This window comes from Antechinus flavipes, chromosome 6, assembly GCF_016432865.1.
Source record: "Antechinus flavipes isolate AdamAnt ecotype Samford, QLD, Australia chromosome 6, AdamAnt_v2, whole genome shotgun sequence".
Classification (NCBI taxonomy): domain Eukaryota; kingdom Metazoa; phylum Chordata; class Mammalia; order Dasyuromorphia; family Dasyuridae; genus Antechinus; species Antechinus flavipes.
Window position 1 is genome coordinate 71,469,733 of NC_067403.1, and position 25,130 is coordinate 71,494,862.

General features: G+C 34.4%; 1 protein-coding gene across 2 annotated transcripts; it reads left to right on the plus strand.

The window, feature by feature from the left end:
* The first annotated feature begins 76 nt into the window (after window positions 1-76).
* On the plus strand, window positions 77-24,208 carry ABCE1 (ATP binding cassette subfamily E member 1). Of its 2 annotated transcripts, none has more exons than XM_051966337.1 (18): window positions 77-179; window positions 6,524-6,696; window positions 7,980-8,065; window positions 9,647-9,744; window positions 10,708-10,825; window positions 11,313-11,450; window positions 11,765-11,834; window positions 12,319-12,415; window positions 13,245-13,334; window positions 16,846-16,967; window positions 18,666-18,887; window positions 19,940-19,999; window positions 20,083-20,141; window positions 20,283-20,393; window positions 20,478-20,620; window positions 20,760-20,882; window positions 21,862-21,973; window positions 22,801-24,208. In XM_051966337.1, exons 2-18 carry the CDS (start codon window positions 6,594-6,596, stop codon window positions 22,846-22,848), a joined length of 1,800 nt encoding a protein of 599 aa, XP_051822297.1. In that variant the 5' UTR covers window positions 77-179; window positions 6,524-6,593; the 3' UTR covers window positions 22,849-24,208. The 2 variants fall into 2 exon arrangements, with proteins under 2 accessions (XP_051822297.1, XP_051822296.1); XM_051966336.1 differs by having other exon boundaries at window positions 80-179; window positions 6,521-6,696.
* Window positions 24,209-25,130: the final 922 nt, after the last annotated feature.

A 25,130-nucleotide genomic window follows, 5' to 3' on the forward strand; every position in this document is an offset into this window, starting at 1 on the left:
AGCAGGCTACTCTACGCACGCGCACTTCCGTCTCTACGGTGAGCGCGAGGCGGCGGCTGGGCACCGCCATTTTGGCCGGCGGCCGCAGGAACACGTTGTGCGGCCCACAGCCTGAGGCCGGATCCTAGGTCGTGGCTGCCGCCGCCCTCCCCGCTCCCGGGGCGGTCGTTTTCTTCCAGGTAAGGTGGGCAGCCGGGGCGCGGGTCCTCTGTCCTCTCCGGAGCGGAGCGGAGACGAGAAAAGCCTTCGTCCGCGGAGGGAGAGAGCGAGAGCGGGTCCGAGGGCTAGGCCGGGAGACAGGGGCGCCGGGGGCTCGTGCCGGGCGGGTCAGCCGGAACCGCCGGGGCGCGAGCTTGGGGCTGCGGCGTGGGGGTGGGGCGTCCGCGTGTTAGAATCTAGGCTCTGTCACCTCGGATCAGACGCTGGTGTTCTCCCTGCCCCGGCTCCAACCCGCATGGCTAAGGGCAGCCCCTCGCAAGCCAGCACCCAGCCTTCTGAGTTCTTGGGACCCTCCCCCATGCCTTCAGAAAATGTGGGACAGCGGGCCTCTCCTCCCCGCTGGCCGCGCCAGTGTCCTGGAAGATGAGTCACCGCACCCCCACCCCTACCGGCATTTTGGGCTTAAGTCTTTGCTCGGATGGCCGCACCCCCACCCCTACCGGCATTTTGGGCTTAAGTCTTTGCTCGGATGGCCGGAGGGCTTCTCTCCCCATGCTGCGGCCGCCCTGCCGTGCTCGCCCCCTTCCCCGTGACCTTTCACCCATTCGCCACTAACTGGGCGCCCTCTTATATGTCCCGGGCCAGATTCGCTCAACCTCCCGAGGCTGCTTCGTCCACTATTGAGTCTTATTGCTGGCAAAGGAAGTTAATACCTTTGCTGAAATTAATTCGCTCCATTGTCACTTCTCCACGACCCTCCTCCCTACTACCTTTACTTTTCCCTCTCCTCCCATGTTTGCTCTTTGGAATACGAGTCATTCCTCCTAAATGTCTGGCCCAACTTGTCCTCTCTTCCCCACTCTTCTGTGTGTTTATTAAACACCTACTGTAAGCTGGGAATGGGAGAAATTCAGACCAGCCCCTGCTCTAGGGAAGCAGGTCCTGTAGAGGAGACGGGAAGGGAACGGATCCCAGGCCGGTCAATTCCAGCCTTTGAAGATGCCGCGAATTGGCACAGGTGGAGTGGCGCAGGATCCTGTAGCATATGGAGTGAGGGGCCAAGTCAGCAAGGCTCTTCCAGGACAGTGTGCTTGGTGTTTGATGCCGGAGGAGCAGCTGAGTGGGGAGAGAGGCTTCGGGCAGACAAGGGTCTGCACCAGGATGGGGGCGCTGGTTGTGAAGGTAGAAACAAGAGGACTCGGCGGCAGATTGGATGTGGGGGTGAAGGTGTGAGGAGGCAAAGATGACATCGAGGTCGTCGGTGTGGGTGAATTGGGGAGGCACTTGGTACCCTTAACAGCAATAGGTTTAGTTTCTATCATGTTCGGGGGACCATCTTGTGAAGCTATCGGCTCTTGTTTGCAAGACTTGGTTGATTTTTAAAATTCTTTCTAGTAAGCCACGTTGACAATTGGTAATCACAATCATGACTTTTTGGTTGTCGCTACTTGCCCATGATGGCCTGTGTGTATTGAGATAACCACCACTTTCCAGCAACCCAGCCATCCACTGTTAACAAGGATGGGTCATTATCTTGAGTTTCATTTGGATTGGAAAAACTCCTCTCCCCTCTTCAAAAATAAAACATTATTTTCCAAGGAAGTCTAATATTTAAATGACAAAGGAATGATATTTCTTTATTAAAATTCAGTAAACATTAAGTCTGTACTATATGCATCTCCAATAGCAGCTTGGTTTAGTGAACAGAATGTGGGACACAGTGGAGTTCTACCTTTGACACATAGCAACTAGATGACAGTCATGTAGTCACTTTTATATTGTCTCTTAAATCTCTTAAACTGTAATCAAGCATTTATTTAGTGTCTGCTGTATACACTTTAACTTAGGAATACAAAGGTAAACGAAACCTTCTCAAGAAACTTAGATTCTCTAGGACTTTACTTGGCAACTCTAAGTTACAGAGTTCCTGATCTTCATCAGCAGAAGGCATTTCCACAGACATAAATTTGTGAAATCACACATACCCCTACCTACTTAGCCTACCCCAACTCCTCAAAATGGGCAAGATGTTAGAGATGTCTAAGGTTTACTTTCTGAAATCAGTTGTTCACCACTCCCGTCTTACATGTTTTTATGAGTGTTAACTAGCTGTGACTAGAGATATGTGCATTTTCATGTGATACTATTAAATATTTATTGACTGCTACTAGAACACTAATTGCTAAGATGAATCAAGTTGTGTTGCATTTTCTATAATAACTTGGTAACCGAATAGGATTTCATCTTTTAAAATGGGGATAATGACATCCTTCCCTACTTACTAAATAGTGTTGAAAATTAACAAACAAGGTACAGTGGCAAGACTGCTTGAATGGGTAGCAAGCCTTGAGCTCATATTTCCCCCCTCCCTTACTACCTGTGTAACACTTAGCATTGTTCCTTAGCATAAGCATCTTTTGCCATAAATGAGGGTGTTGAACTAGGTTTCCTTTGAAGTTTCTTACAGGTCTAAAACTATGATCATAATTTTTATTGTAGAACTTATATAAAAGCATTTTGTAAAAGAAAGCCTATATAAATGTTAGTAGTTATTATTTGAGATTTTTAAAAAACCCCAAGAAACCCTTTAATTTTTTTCCTGCCCTTGTTAGTATTAGCTAGCACACATTTGTATCCAGCTGGTCTCCATTTTCATGTCTGCTAAGTGAAGGATTTGTACTTCCCTTTTTATTCTGTTTGCTTTATTAAATTTAGATCTTTCTTTTATGCTCCTAGGAGTCAGTTGCCCAAATCACAGCTTCCCATTTCCCATTTACAATTTGGTTGTAGTCTAGCTTTCTAGGTTGATTAGCTTTAAGCCCTATCTCTTCCACTTTTTTCGATTTTAATCAAACCGGCACTTGCTTTACTCCTGATGATGTATTCCCATTTCCAATCCATATGCCTTTGCATAGTTCTACCCCATATCTGGAATGCCTTTCTTTTTCTCAATTGCCTCTTGGAACCCCTAGTTTACTTCAAAGCTTAGTATTCCCGATTTCATTTCTCCATTTTCTAGAGCCCCTCTTCAAATTGTAGGAGCATTTTGTGTATATTGTGTATCAATTAATCTGTGAATGTGGTGTATCTACCAAGTAAAATGTAAGCTCCTTGAAGGGAGGAACAGACTCCTTTTTGTATTTATGTCCCAGCTATCTAGAACATTTCCTGGCATGTCTCAAAGGGTTAATAATGCTTGATTTGTTGATGAAGAGTCCTATAGGCATTCTTTCTTCAGGGAAGAGGAAAATAAGAATAACTTTGGCTTAGAAAAATAAGTTAACCATGTTCACAAATAAATTTTCATATGTATGGGAAAATAAGATTTTTTTTTACAAATTGTATGTTAACTCAGACACTGCCACATTTTGTTTTAGTATATAAATCATTTTCCAGTCGTGCCTGTGCTGTTTCTTGCCTACTGCCACATTTGTTTTAGTATATAAATCATTTTCTAGTCATGCCTGTGCTGTTTCTTGCCATCTCCAAATTCTATTTCTGTAGTTAAACTTCTGAATTATTAGCTCAAATTTTTTATTTTGAAACATTTTACTGAGTCTGAGAAAATAGGAATATTGTTTTAATACAGTTCAGATGATCAAGTAGTTTCATAACATTGCCCTTATGGAAAGTGAATTTATTAACACATTTTTGATTTATACTTCTTGTAGATTTATTTGCAATACAATTTGTAAAGAAGGCTTATAGCAATCATGTGTCATTAGTTTTGCAGATTATTTCAGTTTGGTAAAGAATTTCATTCAGTTAAAATATAAGCCTTAGAAAGAATTTTTTTATGAATTTAATTTGTATGATTATATTAATCTCTGGATACCTTCTAGCTCTTACCCTGTTATGTCATAAAAAATAAAAATTCACTGAAAAGAAATTTTATTTCTTCAGTCTACTATATATAAGGGACAAATAAAACCATTCCCAGCCCTCAAGAAGTTTAGGTTCAGAATCAGTCATGAAGCATTTATTGAGCTTTTATTATGTGCCAGCCATGTGGCTGTCTGCTGGAGATGCAGCGTATGCAAAAACATGGTTCCTGCCATCATGGTAGTCTCATTCTAATTGGGAAGACAACATGAAAATAACTATGAACATATAAGACATACAGAGTAAATGAAAGGTAATTTTAAAGGGGAGGCACCAGTGATGGGAGCAGCAGGGAGTCTTAACACCAGTAGGCAGAGCATTCCAAACATGGCAGGCAACTTATTAGTTAGGAAATGGACTTGTGTGTGAGGAATAGCAAATAAGCGAGCATATCTTTGACATAGAGGGAAGAAGAACATATGACTAGAAAGGTAATCAGGGGCTGGTTGCATCAGACCAAACAGGAATTTTGTATTTGATCTCAGAGGTAACATAGAACCCGTAGTTTTCATTGGAGAGGTTGCGTGTAACATGGTCAGGCATGTACTTTAGTACAATTACTTTGACAACTTAGTTATACTGCTTAGTATAGATTTATTTGCAATGTAATTTTTAGGCAAGACTTCTAGCAATTTTGTCATTGGTTTTATAGATTATTTAAGCTTGATAAAGAATTTACCAAGCTAAATTAGGGGAGAAAATCGATGCAGAAAAAGCTAACTAGAATGTCTGTGGTATTGTGTGCCTGAACTAGATGTGACTGTAAAGTGGAGGTAATGGAACATATAGGAGAGATGTTGTGTAGATAGAAATGACAGAGTTGGTAACAGAGTGGCTAAAAGTGCAGATAAATTGAGAGATAATGAGACATGTAGGAGAGATGTGCAGGTTAAAATGACCAGACGATAACAGATTGATTAAAAGTGCAGATAAATAGAGAATAACACCCGAGTTTGGAGCCTGAATTGACTGGGAGGATAAGAATACTTGACAGTAATCAGAAAATTGGGAATAAGGGAGGATCTTGGGAGGAAGATAAAAAAGTTTTCTTTTAGACACATTGAGTTTCAGGTGTCTTGGCCAATTCAAGGTATAGAAAAGAAAGTGATGAAACAGGGAATCAAGAACAAGACATAGGAAAAGTCTTAAATTAAGGGCTTGTGCTCAAGAGATGTGATTAAATAACAGATAAATCTTTGTTTGGAACTGAAAGGAATGTTAGGGATCACCAAGTCCCCTTTTTTTGATTTTCTAGGTATTGAACAAATACTAAAAAATCAGTGAGGTATCAATTTGTAAAACTCAACACTTTCCTATTAGAAAAAAATTTATTGAGGTTTTTTAATTTTTTCTTTTAAATATTTGGAAATATCCTGGACTGCATCCATCCATGTTCCATAATCTTGATCAGGGATTATTGATACAGACAATAAGAAAAACCTTGTTTGGGGATTCTATTTCTATTATACAACTTCATAAACCTTGTGGGCATTTTGAGATATGATTGACCTTGAGAGTTGTGATATCTTTTGGAATAATTTAATTTAATCAATAGTCTAAGAATACTCCTTATGTCTGCCTTAATAATAAAGTCACAAGACTTTAATAAATCAACATTTGGTCATTTTGATAGTTAAATATATTGTTACTTAAATTTAACAAAATTTCACGTCCTTTTTTATGTGCTATGCATCCTGAATTAAATAGTCATTTATCCATAATGTACAATATTCCAAAGTCTCATGATGTAATATTTTTCATCTTGTATAAATCTTAAAACAGTTAATGTATTTCTCTATTGAGAAATTTTTAAATGTAAATTCTTTGAATTTACAGAGGATTTTTTAAGTTCACAATTGAGCATCCCAGAGGATACATCCTTAATATCTATATTCAGTTTGTAGAATTTCATTACCCTGACCTTTCAGTCTTTGTTTTTATTGTTACCATTTCTTCAAAATACAAGTAGGTTCTCCAGCTCTTTCATGTGTTTTTTTATGTATTGTGTTCACTATTCTTATACGTTTTTCAATATAGCAAAGTATTTGAAATTAATTAGAGGTTAGGTTGATGATACCAACATAAAATTATCATTGGTAAATAATGTTATAGTGAGGTCCCTCTAATTCTTCCCACATAAATCCTCTTGAAAGTGGTCAAAACCAAATTTGTTCTTATTTCAGCCTGTGCTGTGACAGATAAAAAAGTATACAATGAACCTCTATTTAACCCCATTACGTTTTGATTCCATAACTAAAGTGAATTTAAGTGTACTTCATATTTTATTTTAGAATTGTGAACAAAAATGTTTACCTACTTTATTTTGCAGAAACTGAATACTTGTATTGAAATATAATGCATGTGCTTCATAATATGAACAAGATTTCATATGAAAATATGAATACTTAATATTAACATTTTGATACAGAAGGAGTCAATTTATTTTTAACCCTTTTTTTTTTTTTCCTTTTTAATCAAGAAGACCTGGGTTCCTGCTTCTCTTGCTTACAGAGTCATCTTTCTTGCTGTATTGTAAGCCTGCATTGACGAATATGGCAGACAAATTAACAAGAATTGCTATTGTCAATCATGACAAATGTAAGCCAAAGAAATGCCGACAAGAGTGCAAAAAGAGCTGTCCAGTAGTGCGAATGGGTGAGTTATTCTGTAAACTATGTCAGTGTAAGAAGGAGAATTTAAACAAACTAATTTGGCTTCAAAATAATTTTGGACAAATTTTGAGTACAGACTAATATATTCTGTTGTAATGGTTTTATCCCCACATAAAGGAATATCTTTTTTTTTTCTTTTTCTGAGAGAAAATTGGTGTGCATAAAATGGATAAGTAGCCTTGAGAATTCTGGTTAATAACAAAGAGAGTACTTTTCAAGCCTAACCCCCCCCCCCCCAAAAAAAAAAAATAATAAAACCTATATTGTGGAATTTAGCTGTCATAATCAATCAATTTTATTATCCAAAAATACTTTCAGGGGAATATTCAAATCCTGTTGTTTCTTTTATTCTTGCAATACTGAAAAGTCCCATCTTGTCCTCTAGGTCAAGACTTCTGAGTAGAGTTTTGCTTGATAGATTAGGTTTTATTAGATTAATAGGCAGGGAGAGAGTAGATAGGTTGAAAAACCTACTTAATAAGTTATTAGGAAGATCCTTCCTACTTATTTTCAAGGCAGATTTACATATACCTACTATGTACAGTTAGAATTTAATAATCCTTGAGCCCAGACAATTTTCATACACTGAGTTAGGTACTGGGAATACAGGTGAAAAAATTAAATAGTCCCTGGCTCTCAAAAGCTTATGTTTAATAGAAAGGTAAAATGTTGGATTAGTTGACCACCAAACTGCCTTTTAACTCTCTGATTCTGTGATGTGTATATAAATAACTCTAAAACAAATTGGGGTATAATAATGGCAAAGGAGAAAAAGGAAGAAAAAGAAAAAATAGAGGGGAAGTTGAAGAAAGCATCATTTCTAACTGAGATAGAATCAGGAAAGATTTAATGAAGATTTAATCATTTCTAACTGGTATAGAATTAGGAAAGATTTAATTTTTGTGATTACTGAGGTGGATTCTACATTAACATAGAGGATTTCTACAATTAGAGTTGTAGAAAGAATCTGGATAGAGGCAAAAAAGGATCAGATAAAATAGGAGAACAACTAGCTATTTTGGCTGCACAAAGTTCCTCTGTGTAGAATGTTATACAGGAAAAAAAAAAAAAAAAAAACAGAAGACCAGAATATACATTGAAAGCCTGATTGTGGTAAATCTTACATCAGTGTCTGAACTTCTTACCAGCTTGTTGTACTCAAAATTATAAAATTAATATCTAAATTAGTATCATATGCCTCAAAATAAGTAAGCACTGTCATAATTGTACTAGTTAAAATGTTTTGCACTTTGTTTCTTTTACTAGGAAAACTATGCATAGAGGTTACACCACAGAGCAAAATCGCATGGATTTCTGAAACACTTTGCATTGGTTGTGGTATATGTATTAAGGTAAATGATTTTCCCTTTGCTCTTATTATAATGACAAATTTCGGCTCAAAAATAAATACAAGCTTGTGATAACATTACTTTTTAAGAGGCAAAAAAGGGGTAATAACAAAATTTAGCAATACACTTTTCTTCCATTATATGATCACATAATAATATAATTATATGTGAAATGAATTCATTATAAGAATAACTAAATCTACTAAGTTTTAGTTGTAATCCTTATTTGTGTACACACACATGCATGCATATCAGTGAAACTGTTTCTCTTATAAACTTTTATTGGTTTATATATAGTCTCAATTTTATTAATCTTGAGTGGAGTGGGGAGGTCAGTATGCAGAAAAGGAATCTCCTTTGGGATCACTCTAGAATTTTTGGACATGTTTCAATTCTGGGTTGATTGTAAATATATGTTTGAATTATAAAAGTTTGAAATATTAGTAGTTTTTCTTCTTAAGTGTGAATTTTTTAGAGTAGCAAAAAAATCCCCTTACTCTTTTCGGTGGAATTAATGAATCAGATTGTTCAATTAGGATCTTTACTTACAAATATTACAAAATTTTTACTTATGAATGTTATGCAATTTACCACCAAAAGTGATACTCTGTAAATATATTAGAACAAATCAGTATATTAAGCCCTAATATTGTTAAGTTTTTATTTGGAATTATATACCTTTTTTATGGTTGCTTTTTAATGACAACTATTATACCTATTCTTTGAAATTAATGACATTTCATTTTACATTGGCTTAAATGTGCTTTGACAGTTTCATAAAGTACTTGAAAACTTACTCTCTTTTCAGGAAACTCAACAGAAACAACTTATAAAGTTGGGAGCTTAGCTATGTGTAGTATGACTTTAGATCCTTAAAGATGTATTTAGAAAGAATTAAGAAGGTCTCTATCAGCAGAGTTTATTTTATTTTTTCAATTTTTATTTTAAATTTCATTTAATTATTCAGATGTAATTTCCTTGACAGCCAGTGATTATAATACTCTTATTTCCAGTTAAACAAAGAACATGTTTGATGATGGTAAACTCTTATTAAGTAATATTTTAATGTTTTCACTGTTGTTGAGTTTGAGGAGTTGTTTTTTTTTTTTTTTTTTTAACTTTTCAGTATTTAAATTACAATATTCTTGATTTAGGCACAGAAGAGAAAGGAAATGAGAATTCTTTAAATTGAAATAATCATCTTTAGGGCACATTAAAAGAAAGATATACTAACATGAAGTGGGAAAGGAAGTGAATATTTTGTGAACCCCAATCTTGTCTGAACTGAATAAATGAAAATTCAACACAATCAAAAGAAGTTAATTTAGAAATACATTATACTCACTAGGGAAATGTATGGGGACAGCAAAGGGGTTTGAGGGACTGAGAAAAAGGAATTGGAAAGGGAAGGGTCTCAAGTAAAACAAACTTTAAAGGGATGTTTATAAACAGGAAAAAGGATGTAATAAGATATAGTTGTCTGCATGTAGACTATGGTAAGAGGGAGACCAAAGGAGTAAAATCAGTCCATTCTTGACCCAGAGAAAAGCACTTAATTTCTGAATCTTTTTCTTCAAATTATAGAAATGCCCTTTTGGAGCTTTGTCAATCGTCAATTTACCTAGCAACCTAGAAAAGGAAACAACGCATCGATATTGTGCCAATGCCTTCAAACTTCACAGGTATATTTTCAAACCAGTTTTCTTTTTTACTTTAATATACCATAAATATTTTAAAGTAAAATGCATTTGATTAAATTTGTGTGCCTTTCAGATACTCAGGGTAGAAGGAAATGGAAGAAGAGTTTGTTAATTATACAACAGGTAGTAGTACAGTATTGGAACATTCTGCAAATTCATTCATTGAGTATATAGTATGCTTTACAAAATATCCCATAATTGATTTAAATGTAGTCAGCTCTTTTTTTCTGAAATCTGATTTGCATGAACATATGCAGCCTGTAATTATTGTTTTTTGTAGTGTATGTATCTTTCAAAAAGACCTCAGACTCGGGTTTGACAGTTGAATTTAGGAGCAACTTATATTCTTACCACTGCGGTTATAATACCTTTGGGGAATTTGTTTTTGATATTGTATTTATGTAGAGTAAACATCACATAAAAGGAATTAAATAACAGAAAAGCATATGTAACACTCTTAATGAGTGGCACTTACATTTTGAATATGGTAGTATAGATTTGTTAATGAAAAGCTATTTCTCAGCTTCCAATTCTTAGGCCCCACTGCTACAGGGGTAAGGAGGAGGAATGTCTCATTGATCTGGCACTTTCCCCCTGTCTATAAAGTGGCAGGCCAGAAAAAAAAGACTTGGAAGAGGGGGTAGCTTGCGCTGCTAAGTATCAAAATATTTTGTTTTTTTCATGTTATGATTGGGACTTTAAATATTGCTCTAGATCACTGAAAGAAAGTTGAATAAGCAAAATTAGGAATTGTGCTGGTTATGGATACATTTCTAACAATTAAGCATTAATCATGGATATATCTTTTAATTGTCAGTAATAGCTGAATATTAGTAGACGTGTGGGCTGCAAATATCTTAAAAGTAGGTGATCAGAAACAACTTAGAGATTTCTCATGACCAAGTTTGTGCTTTTCAGTATTAGCATTTTTATTTACATATGCAGGTTGCCTATCCCTCGTCCAGGTGAAGTTTTGGGATTAGTTGGAACTAATGGTATTGGAAAATCAACTGCCTTGAAAATTTTAGCAGGAAAGCAAAAACCAAACCTTGGAAAATATGATGTAGGTATTGATTTTTTGTGAACATTAACACTTTAAGGTAATTTTGTTAACTTTTTGACATAAAAGTTTTAAAAGTACTTAATGTTTTCTTAATCATTTTAGTTTAAAAACTCTATTTCAGTGATTGTTTGGAATTCATGAGCCCAAGAAATCAGTTTATTAGCCATTCCTTTCATATCTAAAGTTACACAATTTAGAGTTGGATGATACCTTGAAAGATTATAGATCTGGAATTAGAAGGGACCTCAAACCATTTAGCCTAACATTTAAACCTAGATCCTTTTATAGTTTAAATCTTTTTTCCCCCCATATATCATACTCCCTAAAGAAGATAAACCATTATAAATATTCTGCATTGGTGAGACTCTTTTTAAGTACTTTACTCTGAAGAGACTATCTGTTAATCCACTCTAATTTTTTCCCAGCAATTATGCTTTCTTTTTAATCCCTATATTCAGTCAGTCATTTTGTATTTTTATTTTTCAAGGATCCACCAGATTGGCAAGAAATCTTGACTTATTTTCGAGGATCTGAGTTGCAAAACTATTTTACCAAGATTCTAGAAGATGATCTAAAAGCGATTATCAAGCCTCAATATGTGGACCAGATTCCTAAAGCTGCAAAGGTCAGTCATTTATTAGAAGAATTTGGGTCCTATGCGCAACACCCAGGACATTCTCCACACACACTCCATTTCATGTCACAGTCCTCCTCCCTACTGTTTACTTAATCATAATCTTATAATTTGGGGGAAGGGAGAGAATTATATTCCCCTACTAGATTGTGAGCTTCTTAAGGACAAAGACTATCTTTTCTCTTATTTTTATCTTTACACATAGCTGACACTTCATAAATGTTTGATTGTATTGTATATGCTGTTAAAGCTATGTGTATATTTGTGTGTGTTTATGTATACATATTTCTAATACCTTCCCACAGGGCACTGTGGGTTCTATTTTAGACCGGAAGGATGAAACAAAGACACAAGCTATTGTGTGTCAGCAGCTTGGTAAGTTATTTTTAAAAAATATATTTGTAGCATTAATACATACAGAAAATAATACATTCAATAGATGATATTGCTATGCTAATTAAAACTCATTGTTAATTCCAGCATTATTCGTTTTGTGTATTATGATGTTAATCAAAACATAAGAGTCTTAAAACCAGATATGAATTTAGCTCATGAGTATGGTGGTGAAAAAAGAGGTCACTGCCTTGGAATCACAAAGACCTGATTTTATTCCTAGCCCTTCATTTATTAGCTGTATGATTATATATATATATGTATACATATATACACATCATTTATCTTTTTCAAGTTGCAGTTTCATCATCTTTAAAATGGTAAGATAATATTTATAGTTACAGTTAAGAGGAACATATGAAATGCACTGTAATCAATTCCAAAGAACTATTAAAAAGATAAAACTGTGTGTGTTAACCATTCCCATTATCATATTAAATTAATCTTTCCATATTCTTTTTTATAGACTTAACCCATCTCAAAGAACGAAATGTTGAGGACCTCTCTGGAGGAGAGTTGCAAAGATTTGCTTGTGCTGTTGTTTGCATACAGAAAGCAGATATGTATGTTAATTTTATGTTTCTTGCACCTTAATTCTTAAACTGTTTTTGCATATTTGTTTTGCTTACTATCAAATGAGATAATATATGTGAAATGTCTGTAAATGTCACCTTATTAAAGATTTTTAAGGAATAAATGAGAGAAAATACCATTAAAAATTCTACATTGTTAAAGCAGTGAGATACGCTAATCCCTCCATACCCAAACTGACAAACCATAATGTAGTTACCCTATAGTACAGCCTAAATCTGCCATAAATAGAAGATCGTGCTACATAGGAAAAGGGAAAAATCAAAGTTATGTCCTCTTTTCATGACATAGAATTTCTATTTTAGTAACCTCTAAAATCCCTTTTGCTAGATATTCATTGCCATTGTGCCTCTTTCTTCACACAACTCCCAAAATAATCGTTTTTACCTCCATTAAACATATAGGAGGGAAATAGTGATTTGACTGAATTAATTTATATCATATATTTATCTTCTTATCAGGATAATCAAGCTTTTCAAAAAATGCTTATTAGCTCCAATTAATCTCTAATTGTTGGAATTTAAGTAAGTATGGCAAAGTAAAGTTAAAAAAAAAATTTCAGTGTCAGGGAATATATTTTGGGTCATTTCACCTAATTTGTTCTTTGGTTTTTATATCATCATTCCTTTTTTGATTTGTGGATCCAACAAATTCTCTAACAAATCTTTTTATTTCCCAGTGAGTAGGCAAGGGAAGATAGAGAGAAATATAAATAGATGATCTTTATCTCGGTGTACACATATAATTTATAATTCTTATCCTTCAAAAATGTTGAATATTTTTGTTTTGTTTTCTTTATAGTTTCATGTTTGATGAACCTTCTAGCTACCTAGATGTTAAGCAGCGGCTAAAGGCTGCCATTACTATACGATCACTAATAAATCCTGATAGGTAAGTTTATCTGCTATTTTTAAAATTCTAGTCATCTAAAGATTTGTCTGCTTCAAAGAAGGACATTTCCAGTGTAGATAGAATCACAGGTCTGAACCCTACCAAAAAAACATTTAATACTTACTGTAAAGGACATGACCATTAAATGTGGGGTACCTTATGTGAACATGGAAGGAAAGTAGAAAATAAAAGGCCATTATTTTCTCATAAATGATATTTTATTTCTAGATTCTAGTTTAATAATCTTTTTAAGTCTTAGTAGGGTATAGCAATAAATTGAATTTATTTTATAATCAAACTCTACAATTTCAGGTCAACCTGAGTATTCTGAGCCTTTAAAATGTTCTCAAGTCCTTGGAGAACTATAAATACACTAGTACCATCCTACTCTGGATCCTATAATTTCATCCTTGAGTTACTTCTTAACTGGTCTAATGACTTTGTTATCTATCCCTAATCCAGTCTATCCTATCTGTACTCTCCAAATTAATTGTCAAATTTTACTTTCGTATTTTCTTATTGAACAATAACAAAAATGCACATATGGAGCCCTTTTAAGATTTACAAAACATTTTGCTCACAGTGGTCTTCTGCAGTATTTAATAATGATCAGTTATATGCCTTTATTACAAATGTGGAAACTAGGGTAAATCAACTTGTTCTTTGTTAAGTGTAAAACGGGGATTCGGGCCCAGGACCTTTGCTTCCTTATCCAATGTTCTTTCCACTATGCCATTTTACTTTAATGTTGTCTGAACAAATTCAGATTCTTTACTATCTTAATTAAGCTTTCTCTAATCTGACCTAACTTTAAACAGTGAGCAGCTATCTTATCTGCCCAAGTAGAAAGAACTCAACCATATATCATAACAACAACTTATTCTCTAGATCACCTAGAGCTATAAGATATAATTCTGACACTATTCTTAACATTTTCTTTCGTTATCAGAGGAGTAGGGGCAAGATTTAAATTCTCTTCCTCAGAGTGAAGATCAAAGTAGACTTTGGAGACCAGCATTGCCTTTTGTAGATTGCCAGAGTAACTAGGCCAGTGCCAGTTTTCTCAGAACAATAGTATTTGGGAGATTGGGATAACACAACACTGAAAGATAGAGATGTCTGATTGGCTTGGTTCTATTACCATAGTGGTCTGTACGTACAATAAGAGAATAACCCAGTTTGGAAGGGATGGGGGTGCACCCAAAGGATCCTGCAGTTTAATGAGTAATCTTTAATTAAGCTTGAGAGTCTGTCTGAATGGATCCATGTCACTGTTTATTTTGTACTACTAGTTTTTCCTATTCCTTCTTCCTGTCCAAGACAAATTTGTTGAAAATTTGTTAACTCCTTGAAGTCTTCTGTAAGTTTTAACCAGTACTACTTTCTGATCTCCACTGTATTCTCTGTATTACAAACTTGATGGCTAGATTTTTCTTCAATACTTTTGTACTTCCACTGATAAAAAGTTGCAGCCTATGATCCACCCTTTCTCATACTCTGTTTGGTATTTGTCTTTACCAAAACATGTCCTCAGGGAAGCCAAAGATTTTTTTTCTCTTATTTCTTGTAATATTTCACAGATACCTGTGCAGTACTTGAGTTGTCTATCTGAACCTCATTTTGGACATATATCCAGCCCACGTCTCATGACACATATGCTGAGTTATACATTTATAAAATATCACTTCTATGTGCAAGTTATTGATAGTGTTTTGCTCTACTTCCACCCACTTTGATTATTTCCACTGTGACTTAGGTCACTTCAAATTTTTAATTTCTCCAAGATGGTAATGTACCATGAATCATAGCCATCTAGCATTGGCAAGAGAATATTACTGTCAAAAAGATCAGTTTTTGCAGCACATAGCCTGGAATCTTGGAATCATTGAACACATTTCACATTTCTCATACAACTTTGGGATCAAGTCAATGTCTATCCGCTTTGCCCAAGGTCTGTGTACTAAATGAATAATTCAGGAACTCATCCATCCAACTACATGATGTAATCTGAGCATTGTTTTATTCATATTTTTACATTTTTTCTGTGTGAGTTAATTGCATCTGACATTAATAGCATCTGACAAATAGATCCATCTTTATGTAATTCTTCTATTTGAACTTTGAACAGCACATCATCATGAAACTAGCAAATGTCTTTGAAAATGTTTTATCAAATCGTTAGTTTAACATAAATGAGAGACACTATGGAAAACTCCCAAAGCAGTGTTTTGCGATGAAAGGTTTAGCTTGGTTTGAGAGAATTTTGCATTTGATTAGGTTTGGTTTGGTTTTTAGTGATAAACAAATAATTAGTTGATATCTGTAGAAATGATCAGTTTAGGAAATAGTCTGTTAAAGCCTACTTATTGCCTATTTTGTTTTTATCAAAGACGCACCATGTGTGTAAAGATCATTATCATAGGTTTTTTAAAAAATATACATAAGTAGATATTGTTTGCCACTGGTTGCTAAACTATTTCTATTCTACGTTTTTTGTTGGTAATGGGATGGGACTCAACCTGTGATTTTATTGACATAGGGAACCCAAAGAAAAAAAATCTATCAGTATAGGTTGATACCTGGGCAGTTCATACTTTTATGCCTGGTGGCACTGAGCTTAGCTACTTACTTGAAGTCACAGCCAGCATGTTTCTTGGAACCAAGTAGTTGGATTTAGTTTCATACACTATATCACGCCATCCCTTTTTATGGGGAATACCATTTCTAATTCCTTTCTTATGGAAATTTATTTTTACTGACTCTGATATTGATATTCTAAATAATCATGCATTTTTAAAACCATGCTACTGTCAGAATAAATTTCTCATGGTTGGTCCAGTGTGCCCAGTCTTCTCAGTTTCATCTTAAATGCTTGTTTTTGTTTCATTACACAGCTCTTCAAAAATTGAGATAGTAGTTTCAACATCACTAGTAAGAAAAGCAGTTATCTACCTGGCAGATTCTGTCTTTTGCTGTCCTTTAATTGCTTCATTTATCTTTTCTTTGTGATACCTTTTATAATGCTGGTATGTAGAATTAAGGGTTTGGAGTGGGAACAGACTTCAGAAACTACATAGCACTCTTCAGATGAGGCCTGGGAAAGTTATGTCATACTGGTAATAGATAATGTGTTATGTGATCATAGAAAACTGGCAAAAGCATATTGCCTTTCTCAGTAAAGAGGTAGAGAGCTAATGGAGTGGTTTTCAAATATAATTTGTTGATTTGTTTAGTATGAATCAACTTTTTGGTTACAAGAGAGAATATTGGTGAAGAGAGTCACTAACAGTAATATTTTTTAAAGCATAAATAAGTTTTTAAAATAGAGTGTATAATTTGATGTTTGAAACCTTAGTCTTTCAAAAAGAAATTTCACATTTGTTTCCTGGGATGGGCCTTTTCCAAAAAGATTTGCTAAAGATGTCCATTTTAATATGATTTTCAAAATATTGTAGACAAGATTTGATATAAAATTAGAAAATATAAAACGTTCTGTGGCTTTAATTTTCAGATATATCATTGTTGTGGAGCACGACCTAAGTGTTTTAGATTATCTCTCTGACTTCATCTGCTGTTTGTACGGAGTGCCAAGTGCTTATGGTGTTGTCACTATGCCTTTTAGTGTAAGAGAAGGTAATTTCAAAAATTCTTTACTTGTATTCATATGATCTCTCTTCCAGAAAAATGTTCTTTAGCTTTACAACTATAACATTAGAAAACATAATTGTATTCTTCAAATTCTTAGTCATTTGCTTTGATTTTTTTATAACTCAGTAAAATATTTTACCTGAAATGAAATTGGTAAAAATTTATCAATCAGTAGATTTACATATCAGCAGATGGGCATATGGTTTGATATTAAAGTACTTAATTTGAGAGGATAATAGAAAGATATCTTGACCTCAGATGAACTGTCCTTCTAGAATGTTTTTGTTTGGATAGTAAGTAAATGTGATACATAATTTCATACTTGAGGTTACGGCTTTTTTTTTTTTTCTTCATTTTTTCATTCTCAGCACACTCTTGGGATGACATTTTGAATATTTGTTGAATATGAAATACTTTTTGAATTATTTGGAAAATCACAAAATTGTTTTTCCATATAATTTTTTTTTTTAAGATCATAGCAGGGGCAGCTAGGTGGCACAGTGGATAGAGTACCAGTCCTGAAGTCAGGAGGGCCTGAGTTCAAATCTGACCTCAGACCCTACATTTCCTGGCTGTGTGACCCTGGGCAAGTTACTTAACCCCAATTGCCTCAGCAAGAAAAGAAAAAAGAAAGAAAGAAAAGAAAAAAAATTAAGTCATAGCAGGTCAGTTATCACCCTTGGGTTCATTTTTTTTAAAATTGGTATTCTTATTATTACACAGCCAAGTCAGGTCTCAAATTAAGCATTGACTGTAATGAACAAATGAACATCCAGCCATATTTAAAATTAAAAGTAAATGTAGAACTGATGCTAAGTAAAATGAGCAGAATCAGAAGATACTGTATGAGGATATATTCTGATGGGAGTGTGTTTCTTCAACAAAGAGATCTAACTCAGTTTCAGTTGATCAAGGATGGACAGAAGCAGCTACACCCAAAGAAAGAACACTGGGAAATGAATGTAAACTGTTTGCATTTTTGTTTTTCTTCCTGGGTTATTTATACCTTCTGAATCCAATTCTCCCTGTGCAACTAGAGAACTATTCGGTTCTGCACACATATATTGTATCTAGAATATATTGTAACCTATTTAACATGTATAGGACTGCTTGCCATCTGGGGGAGGGGAAAAATCGGAACAGAAGTGAGTGCAAGGGATAATGTTGTAAAAAATTATCTGTCAATAAAAAGTTATTTAAAAAAAAAAGTAAATGTAGTTGAAGGAATATTCCGAGCATCTAAATATATTAATATATTTTTTGAATTAGTCTGTAGTTAACCACACTAAGATTTTTAAATGTTTAAAAACTATAGAAATAATTTTTATTTCCATTCTTTGGATTGAATTCTAATTTGAGAATTTCTATCAACTAGCTTTTCGGATATGTGAAAGAAGAGAAAGGCTAAGACATTAGAACTCTTCATAAAATCTTAGAAATGTTAAAGAGTTCAAATTCAACTTTGTGTCTTCATTTGATATCACTGATTCTAGGAATGTGGACCAAAAAAAAATAAGTTGGCATTATTTATTCTTAAAATTATTTTTATGCTAGAAATTTATGTTCTAATATTAATTTAAACTTTTCATGCAGAATACCATCTATAATTTAAAAGGCAATATAGTATTTTGATATATAAGTTTATTCTTTTCTCCTTTTATTGATACTATTGTTCCCCAACAGGTATAAATATTTTCTTAGATGGTTACGTTCCTACAGAAAACTTAAGATTTAGAGATGCATCACTGGTTTTTAAAGTGGCTGAGACAGCAAATGAGGAAGAAGTGAAAAAGATGTGTATGTATAAATATCCAGGAATGAAGAAAAAGATGGGCGAATTTGAGCTTGCAATCATTGCCGGAGAATTCACAGACTCTGAAATCATGGTGATGCTAGGAGAAAATGGTAAGTGTTATAATTTGTGATGATTGAGTCTACATGGGTAAGCAGTTTTAAAGTCTTATAAGAAATACTCTTTATGACTGGGTTATAGGTCTGAGGGTGTGGGGGTTTGGGTTGATCATATGACCTTGGTTCATCTACAAATATTTTCTGTGACAGTGTACCTTAACTTCTCGCTTACAATCTATGTCACTCAACCCAGTTTATATTCACATTTAAGAAAGAAACCTCTTCATTAAAAATAAGATACTTTTCCTGAGCTGAGTTTTCTGTGTATAAATTGATAGGGAAGTTATTCATCTTGGATACTGACTAGGAAATAATGGATAAATTGGTTGTTCAGAGGCAACCCAGCTTAAAAAAAAACTCCATGTTCATCTCCATTTGGAGCATTCCTTATGTGAAATTCAGGTGAGTCTACCACTGTAGACAATTTTATTGCCAACATTTATAGCATTAGATTGCCATTATGAGAGTGAAGCTGTGAAATTATTGGCTGGCAGACATGTTTCCTATTGCCTTTATGATTGGGGGAAAAAAAAGCACAGACTTTTTAAATGTTATGTTACACCTTGGAAAAAATCAAATTTCTATTTGTTGCAAAAGAAATTTAGTGCACTTTTTATATTTTGAAACTCCACTTAATGTGTTTGCATTCTTATTTTAAAGGAATTATAGTAAACTAGCTAAATTTCAGCAAATGGAAGTGAATTTTCATTAAAATGACAATTTATTCCTTGCATGAAAATTGTTAGGAAATAATTCTGAGAAATCCAGAAATTTATATTATCTGTTTTTCTTTTAATTATCAGGATCAAAATTCTATGATTCTAACAGTTCATTCTTAACAAATACTTAGCCCAATACAAATTTAAGTGTATATTTTTCTCTTAACCTACAAAAACCATACATGTCTATATATGTTGCTTTTTAAAAAGAATTTACCAAGTATCTGGCTTAAAATGCTCAGTCTATTATTAGTAATTCACTAAAAATTTAATTGTCATAAAATTCACTTTACATGTTATATTTTCCTCACTTTCATTTTGCCCCAGGTACTGGTAAAACTACATTCATCAGAATGCTTGCTGGCCGACTTAAACCTGATGAAGGAGGTAATGTTTAAATTTTCCATTTATGCCAATTTCAAAATTATCCAAAAAGATCATTTTTATTATAGTTATTTTCTATATTTTAGGGGAGGTACCAGTTCTAAATGTCAGCTATAAGCCACAGAAGATCAGTCCCAAATCAACAGTGAGTTATGTTTGTTTTCTGCTGTTTAAAGGAAATCATTAGGGATAAATCTTATTTACAAATTTGTGTTTTCTTTGCCATTCATGTAGGGGCAATTATTTAGACTTTAAATACTATTTTTTATCTTCAAATCTAAAACAGGGAAGTGTACGCCAGTTACTACATGAGAAGATACGAGATGCTTATACTCACCCACAATTTGTCACTGATGTAATGAAGCCTTTGCAGATTGAAAATATCATAGATCAAGAGGTACTAAGGCCTGAAATTTTTTTCCTTTTTTTTTTTTAAATATTAGTGATATCACAACATTTACTAAACTCCTTCTCCACACAGGTACAGACATTATCTGGTGGTGAGTTACAACGAGTTGCTTTAGCTCTTTGTCTGGGCAAACCTGCTGATGTCTATTTAATTGATGAACCATCTGCATACTTGGATTCTGAGCAGCGTCTAATGGCAGCCAGAGTTGTCAAACGGTAAATTGTCTTGCCCATTAGAGTGTGATTCGCGGGTATGTGTACTCATACACAGAAGTGCTTAATAAACTTTGAATATGCTTTCTTGGTGCCCCTTCTAAAGCCATATTGAAAAAATTGCAAAATCTTTTTGTTTTAGTTTCATTCTCCATGCAAAAAAGACAGCCTTTGTGGTAGAACATGACTTTATCATGGCCACCTATCTAGCGGATCGGGTCATCGTTTTTGATGGCATTCCATCTAAGAACACACTCGCAAACAGGTACGATGTGTTGGATATTTATGTAAGCTAATAGAAATATTCTTACAAATATTAGTGGATTTCTAGCACTAACATCTTCCCAGAAATATATAAAGCATATCAATCCTCTAGGTTCCCTGAATTTAACTAGTTGGTCATTTGTTATGAAAAATGGAAGAGCATAGGACATATCCAGAAATAAAGGCTTTGACAATACATACGACCGGGCCCACAAAGTTCAAGCCAATTGAAGAAAATTCCAGAACTGTGGACTTGGGAAAGACCTTTGTTTTTGCAAACCAGAGGTGTTTTTATAGACAGAGTTGCATGAGTTTGGCTATAGCCATTCTCCTTACTTTCTAGTTCAGTATTCTAGAATATGGATGAGGGTCAAGTTTCATCTCTGGTTATCCCTATCTTTTTATTCTCTGTTTAGCTTAATGAAAGTTCAGAAAAGTCATTTTTAGGAGCAAGAAGCCCAGCAAAATCAAACATTTTCCACAGATTAGGTGAGGCATCTAGTACTTTCCAGCTTAGGACCCTGTTGTATTTTATTTTTTACACTCTAGTTACCTTCATATTTCCAAATATAATGTTTACGTGTTCAAGAATCGTGTTTCCTTGCAAGGAAACAAATAAGTCAAAATTAATACAATTAACATAATAGCTACTAACTTTTTAAAATGTTTACTAAAATACTATATGTTGTATTATTGCCTTTTCTCTGTTGACTCCTCTTTCTCTTCTAAAACAAGTTGTTGAATTTAATATGTTATTTCTTGTGACCAAAAAAAGTTCCATATTATCTATCTAGATGAAGAGCATAAATCGTGATTATATTAAATAATTATATTAAGTTTAAAAATCATATAAACTTGGCCATTTTATAGGGTGACAGCAGGTATTCTCAGTTTTCTTGAATCTCAGTGATGCAGTTTTATTTCAATAAAAGTTAGTATGTAAGTATCTAAATAAAATTTTGTCACTTTTTTTTTTCTAGTCCTCAAACCCTTTTGGCTGGTATGAATAAATTTTTGTCTCAGCTTGAAATTACTTTCAGAAGAGATCCAAACAACTACAGGCCAAGAATAAATAAACTTAATTCAATCAAGGTATGTGGGAATGTTGTTTTGAAGGAGGTAATTGCTATTAAGTGTTGATGACTCAGAATTAAACGAGAAAAAAAAAATTGGGGCCCAACAAACCCTCTGTTCTCGTTTTAAAAAATTACTGTCAACTATTTCTCTAGTCATTGGGCCTTTTATATAGGAGTAATCCCAATATTTATGTGTCCCCTACTTAGTGAAGATTTGGAACCATGAAAAACTTTGTTAGATGTTAGAATTAGTTCAAATTAGTTTAGTGTCATAGATTCAGGTCTCTTGGAAAAATGTATTGGATGTATCATAACAAGTAACATTACTGGGAAAATATATGGTCATTATTAAACTTACTGAAAAGATGATAACATGTTTTCTTTTCCCATAGAAAGAGGGAAGGGCAATGTTATACTAACTTATACTAAGGATCTGATATTTGGCCACACATGGTATTTGATTTTGAGTTTGAGGATAGTGACTGCACATCTTATATGTCTCTAGATCCATTGTGTTTAGTATGAACAGTTGATCAGTAACTGCTGAATTAATGTGTGGTGTAATATTTTATAAAGATTTATATAAATCAATCAAACAGGCAAAATAACAACCACAAACATTGTCTTTTAAAAAGACCCAAACCAGGGGAATTTTGAACAGGGTAGTGGAAGAGACTAGAGAAAACAACTTGGAGAGATTCCTGGGGAGAGAAGTTGCATCTAAGTCTGTAAGCCAGAAACAGTCTCTGTGAGAAGAGGCTAGCAAGTTCATCTCCAGGTATTGGTTGGGAGATAGGTTTCATGAAGCAGAACACATATTTATTATTTTTCTTTTTTCCATAGGATGTTGAACAAAAGAAGAGTGGAAACTACTTTTTCCTGGATGATTAAGCTGACTAAGAATATTGATAATACATTTCTACAACTAAATATAATCAGAATTTTTGGTGTATAAAACTTTAATCAGGTTTTAGAATGCCCCGCATAATCTGGAGTTTGAAATATGATTTACTTTATCTAACATCAGAAACTAGTAGCGTTGTATATTATTATACTCTAAACATCAGACACTACCACTTTTCTGTACTCATTGACAAAGCCATTCTTTGTGTAATGCTCTAAGATGAAGACATTTCAAGTTATATGAATTACCTCCAGATTTTCAAAACTTATGGGGAGATTTCAGTATAAGTGTAATTTATTCATGTACCAAATGCTGACCAGTGTTTCCAATTTTAAAAATCTTTAAGAACTGTTTTCTGTACAATATGGTTTACCCACGTATGTCAAGATATAGAAGCTGCTCTTATTTTAAAAAGCCAGTCAAAGACTCTTAAGGTGAGGATTTGATAAATAAACATCCATCAGAAGTATAGAGCATGTCTTGTCTTCACTGAATACAGTTAATATATACCTTAATAACTTCCAGGGAAGATTAATATGGGGGCGGGGGAAAACACTGCTGGAAAATAGGTCAGTTGTTTATCAATCCACATATTGTTTACTAAAACTTTTCGGTGAGGCTTTTATAATTTGATTGGCATTTATCCAAAAAACTAACAAGCAAACAAACCCTGTAAAGCAAAATCATCTTGAATCCAAAAATCAAATGCATAGCAACTTTTCTGCTAAATAATATGTGCCATTCTGTTAATTTTTTTTTTAAGCTGAATTCATATGTTACAAATTCATAATAGATGACTGATACATCCTACTTTTATCAGTGGCTTAGCTTTCTCATGCTTCAGGCTTATCTCCTTGGGCTGCCTGCAGTATTCCTTTCTCCAAAATCATAACATGACCCAGCCTTCCACTTCACTAAGAAAAAATGAAGCCATTTCCAAAAATGGCCTTAGATATCCCTATCCTTCATTTCAAAAAATCCCCTCAATGTTTTCACTTCCTGACTTCCTTCTGCTAGTAAGTATGCTTACTCAGTAAAGCTAATCTTATCTGCCCTGCTAATCCTTGCTAGTCTCTCCTGCAGCTTCTAAAACTTTGCTTATGGCACCCTTTTTCTAGTATATTTTCATCATTCCATCTACCAATAATATTGCCTTAAGAAAAGACCTTCCCTTCAGTCATCTAGCTTACTTGCCTACCATTCTGTCTCCTCTTCACTGCTAAATGTTAACTTGACCGTAAGCATTACATGTCATTTTATTTGATGTTTTCACTAATTTTGGTAGACTTCTTTCCTTTTTTTTATTTGTTGAATGAATAAAAAGTCATTTATGAAGCTGTAACTAAATGCCTGGTAGTGTGCTAAGTGCTTCGGGGGTCCTACCTCCAAAAAAATTGGGGGATGTTTTACTCTTGAAAGTCAGAAATGATGAGTGGAAGCATAAGATAATCAAGCGTCATCATGCCTTTTCTAGAAGCAATGGTTGTGTTGATCTTATTGTTGCTAGAGGAACATGTAAACGGGGAAAATATGGCCACAGTAGGAACGTATCCCACTGATGTATGCTGAATGAGGGGGATCAGCTACCCTGAACTACAAAGTGCCTTATTTTGTCGTAAGGGATAGTTTTCTGGAACAGAGCAGGAATATGCTGATAAATGTGGAGGACGTAAGAGCAAAAATTTTAAGGCACTAGTAAGTCTTTGGGAGAAACTCTTTTTTTTACCCAATATCTTTATTTTCTTATTACTTCCTCTCCCATAAGCGCCTTATGACTTAGGCTGCCCGTCTACTTTTCCCTAAGGTTATCAGTGACCTAATGACCAAATCAAATGGCAATCCTTAATTCTTGTCCTTTACAGTTTAATTCTGTTTGCCCATAAGACAGATGTTCTTCCATTAACATCAGAGACACCTGCTTCTTTTCCAATTGCTCATCTCATCTTCTCATCCTCTTCCCAACCTCTCATTTGTGTATTTGAAAGTTTGTCCTTGGCCCCCTTCTCCTCAGCATTCTCCTTGTGATAGTAGTGCTCTGGAGATTTTTGGTCACTTGCACTGAATTGCATTTCCAACTCTACCCTACTCTCAGGTGTGGTGTGGTCCTAATTAAGTTCCATCCCTTCTACAGACCTCCTTTTTCCCAGTTGTAAAATGAAAGTGGAACTAGACAGGTGATCTACAAAAATATCCCAAACTTGTATTTCTCATTCCTCTGAGTTCAATTTGCAATTCCATCTTCATCCAGGAAAATCACCTTATCACCTTG

Bases quoted from the DNA above. Each gene is read 5' to 3' on its own strand.
- ABCE1 (XM_051966337.1), top strand. From the start codon at position 6,594: ATGGCAGACAAATTAACAAGAATTGCTATTGTCAATCATGACAAATGT. The intron at 6,697-7,979 runs GTGAGTTATTCT...TTCTTTTACTAG, and splicing joins CTGTCCAGTAGTGCGAATGG to GAAAACTATGCATAGAGGTT. The intron at 20,883-21,861 runs GTACGATGTGTT...TTTTTTTTCTAG, and splicing joins AAGAACACACTCGCAAACAG to TCCTCAAACCCTTTTGGCTG.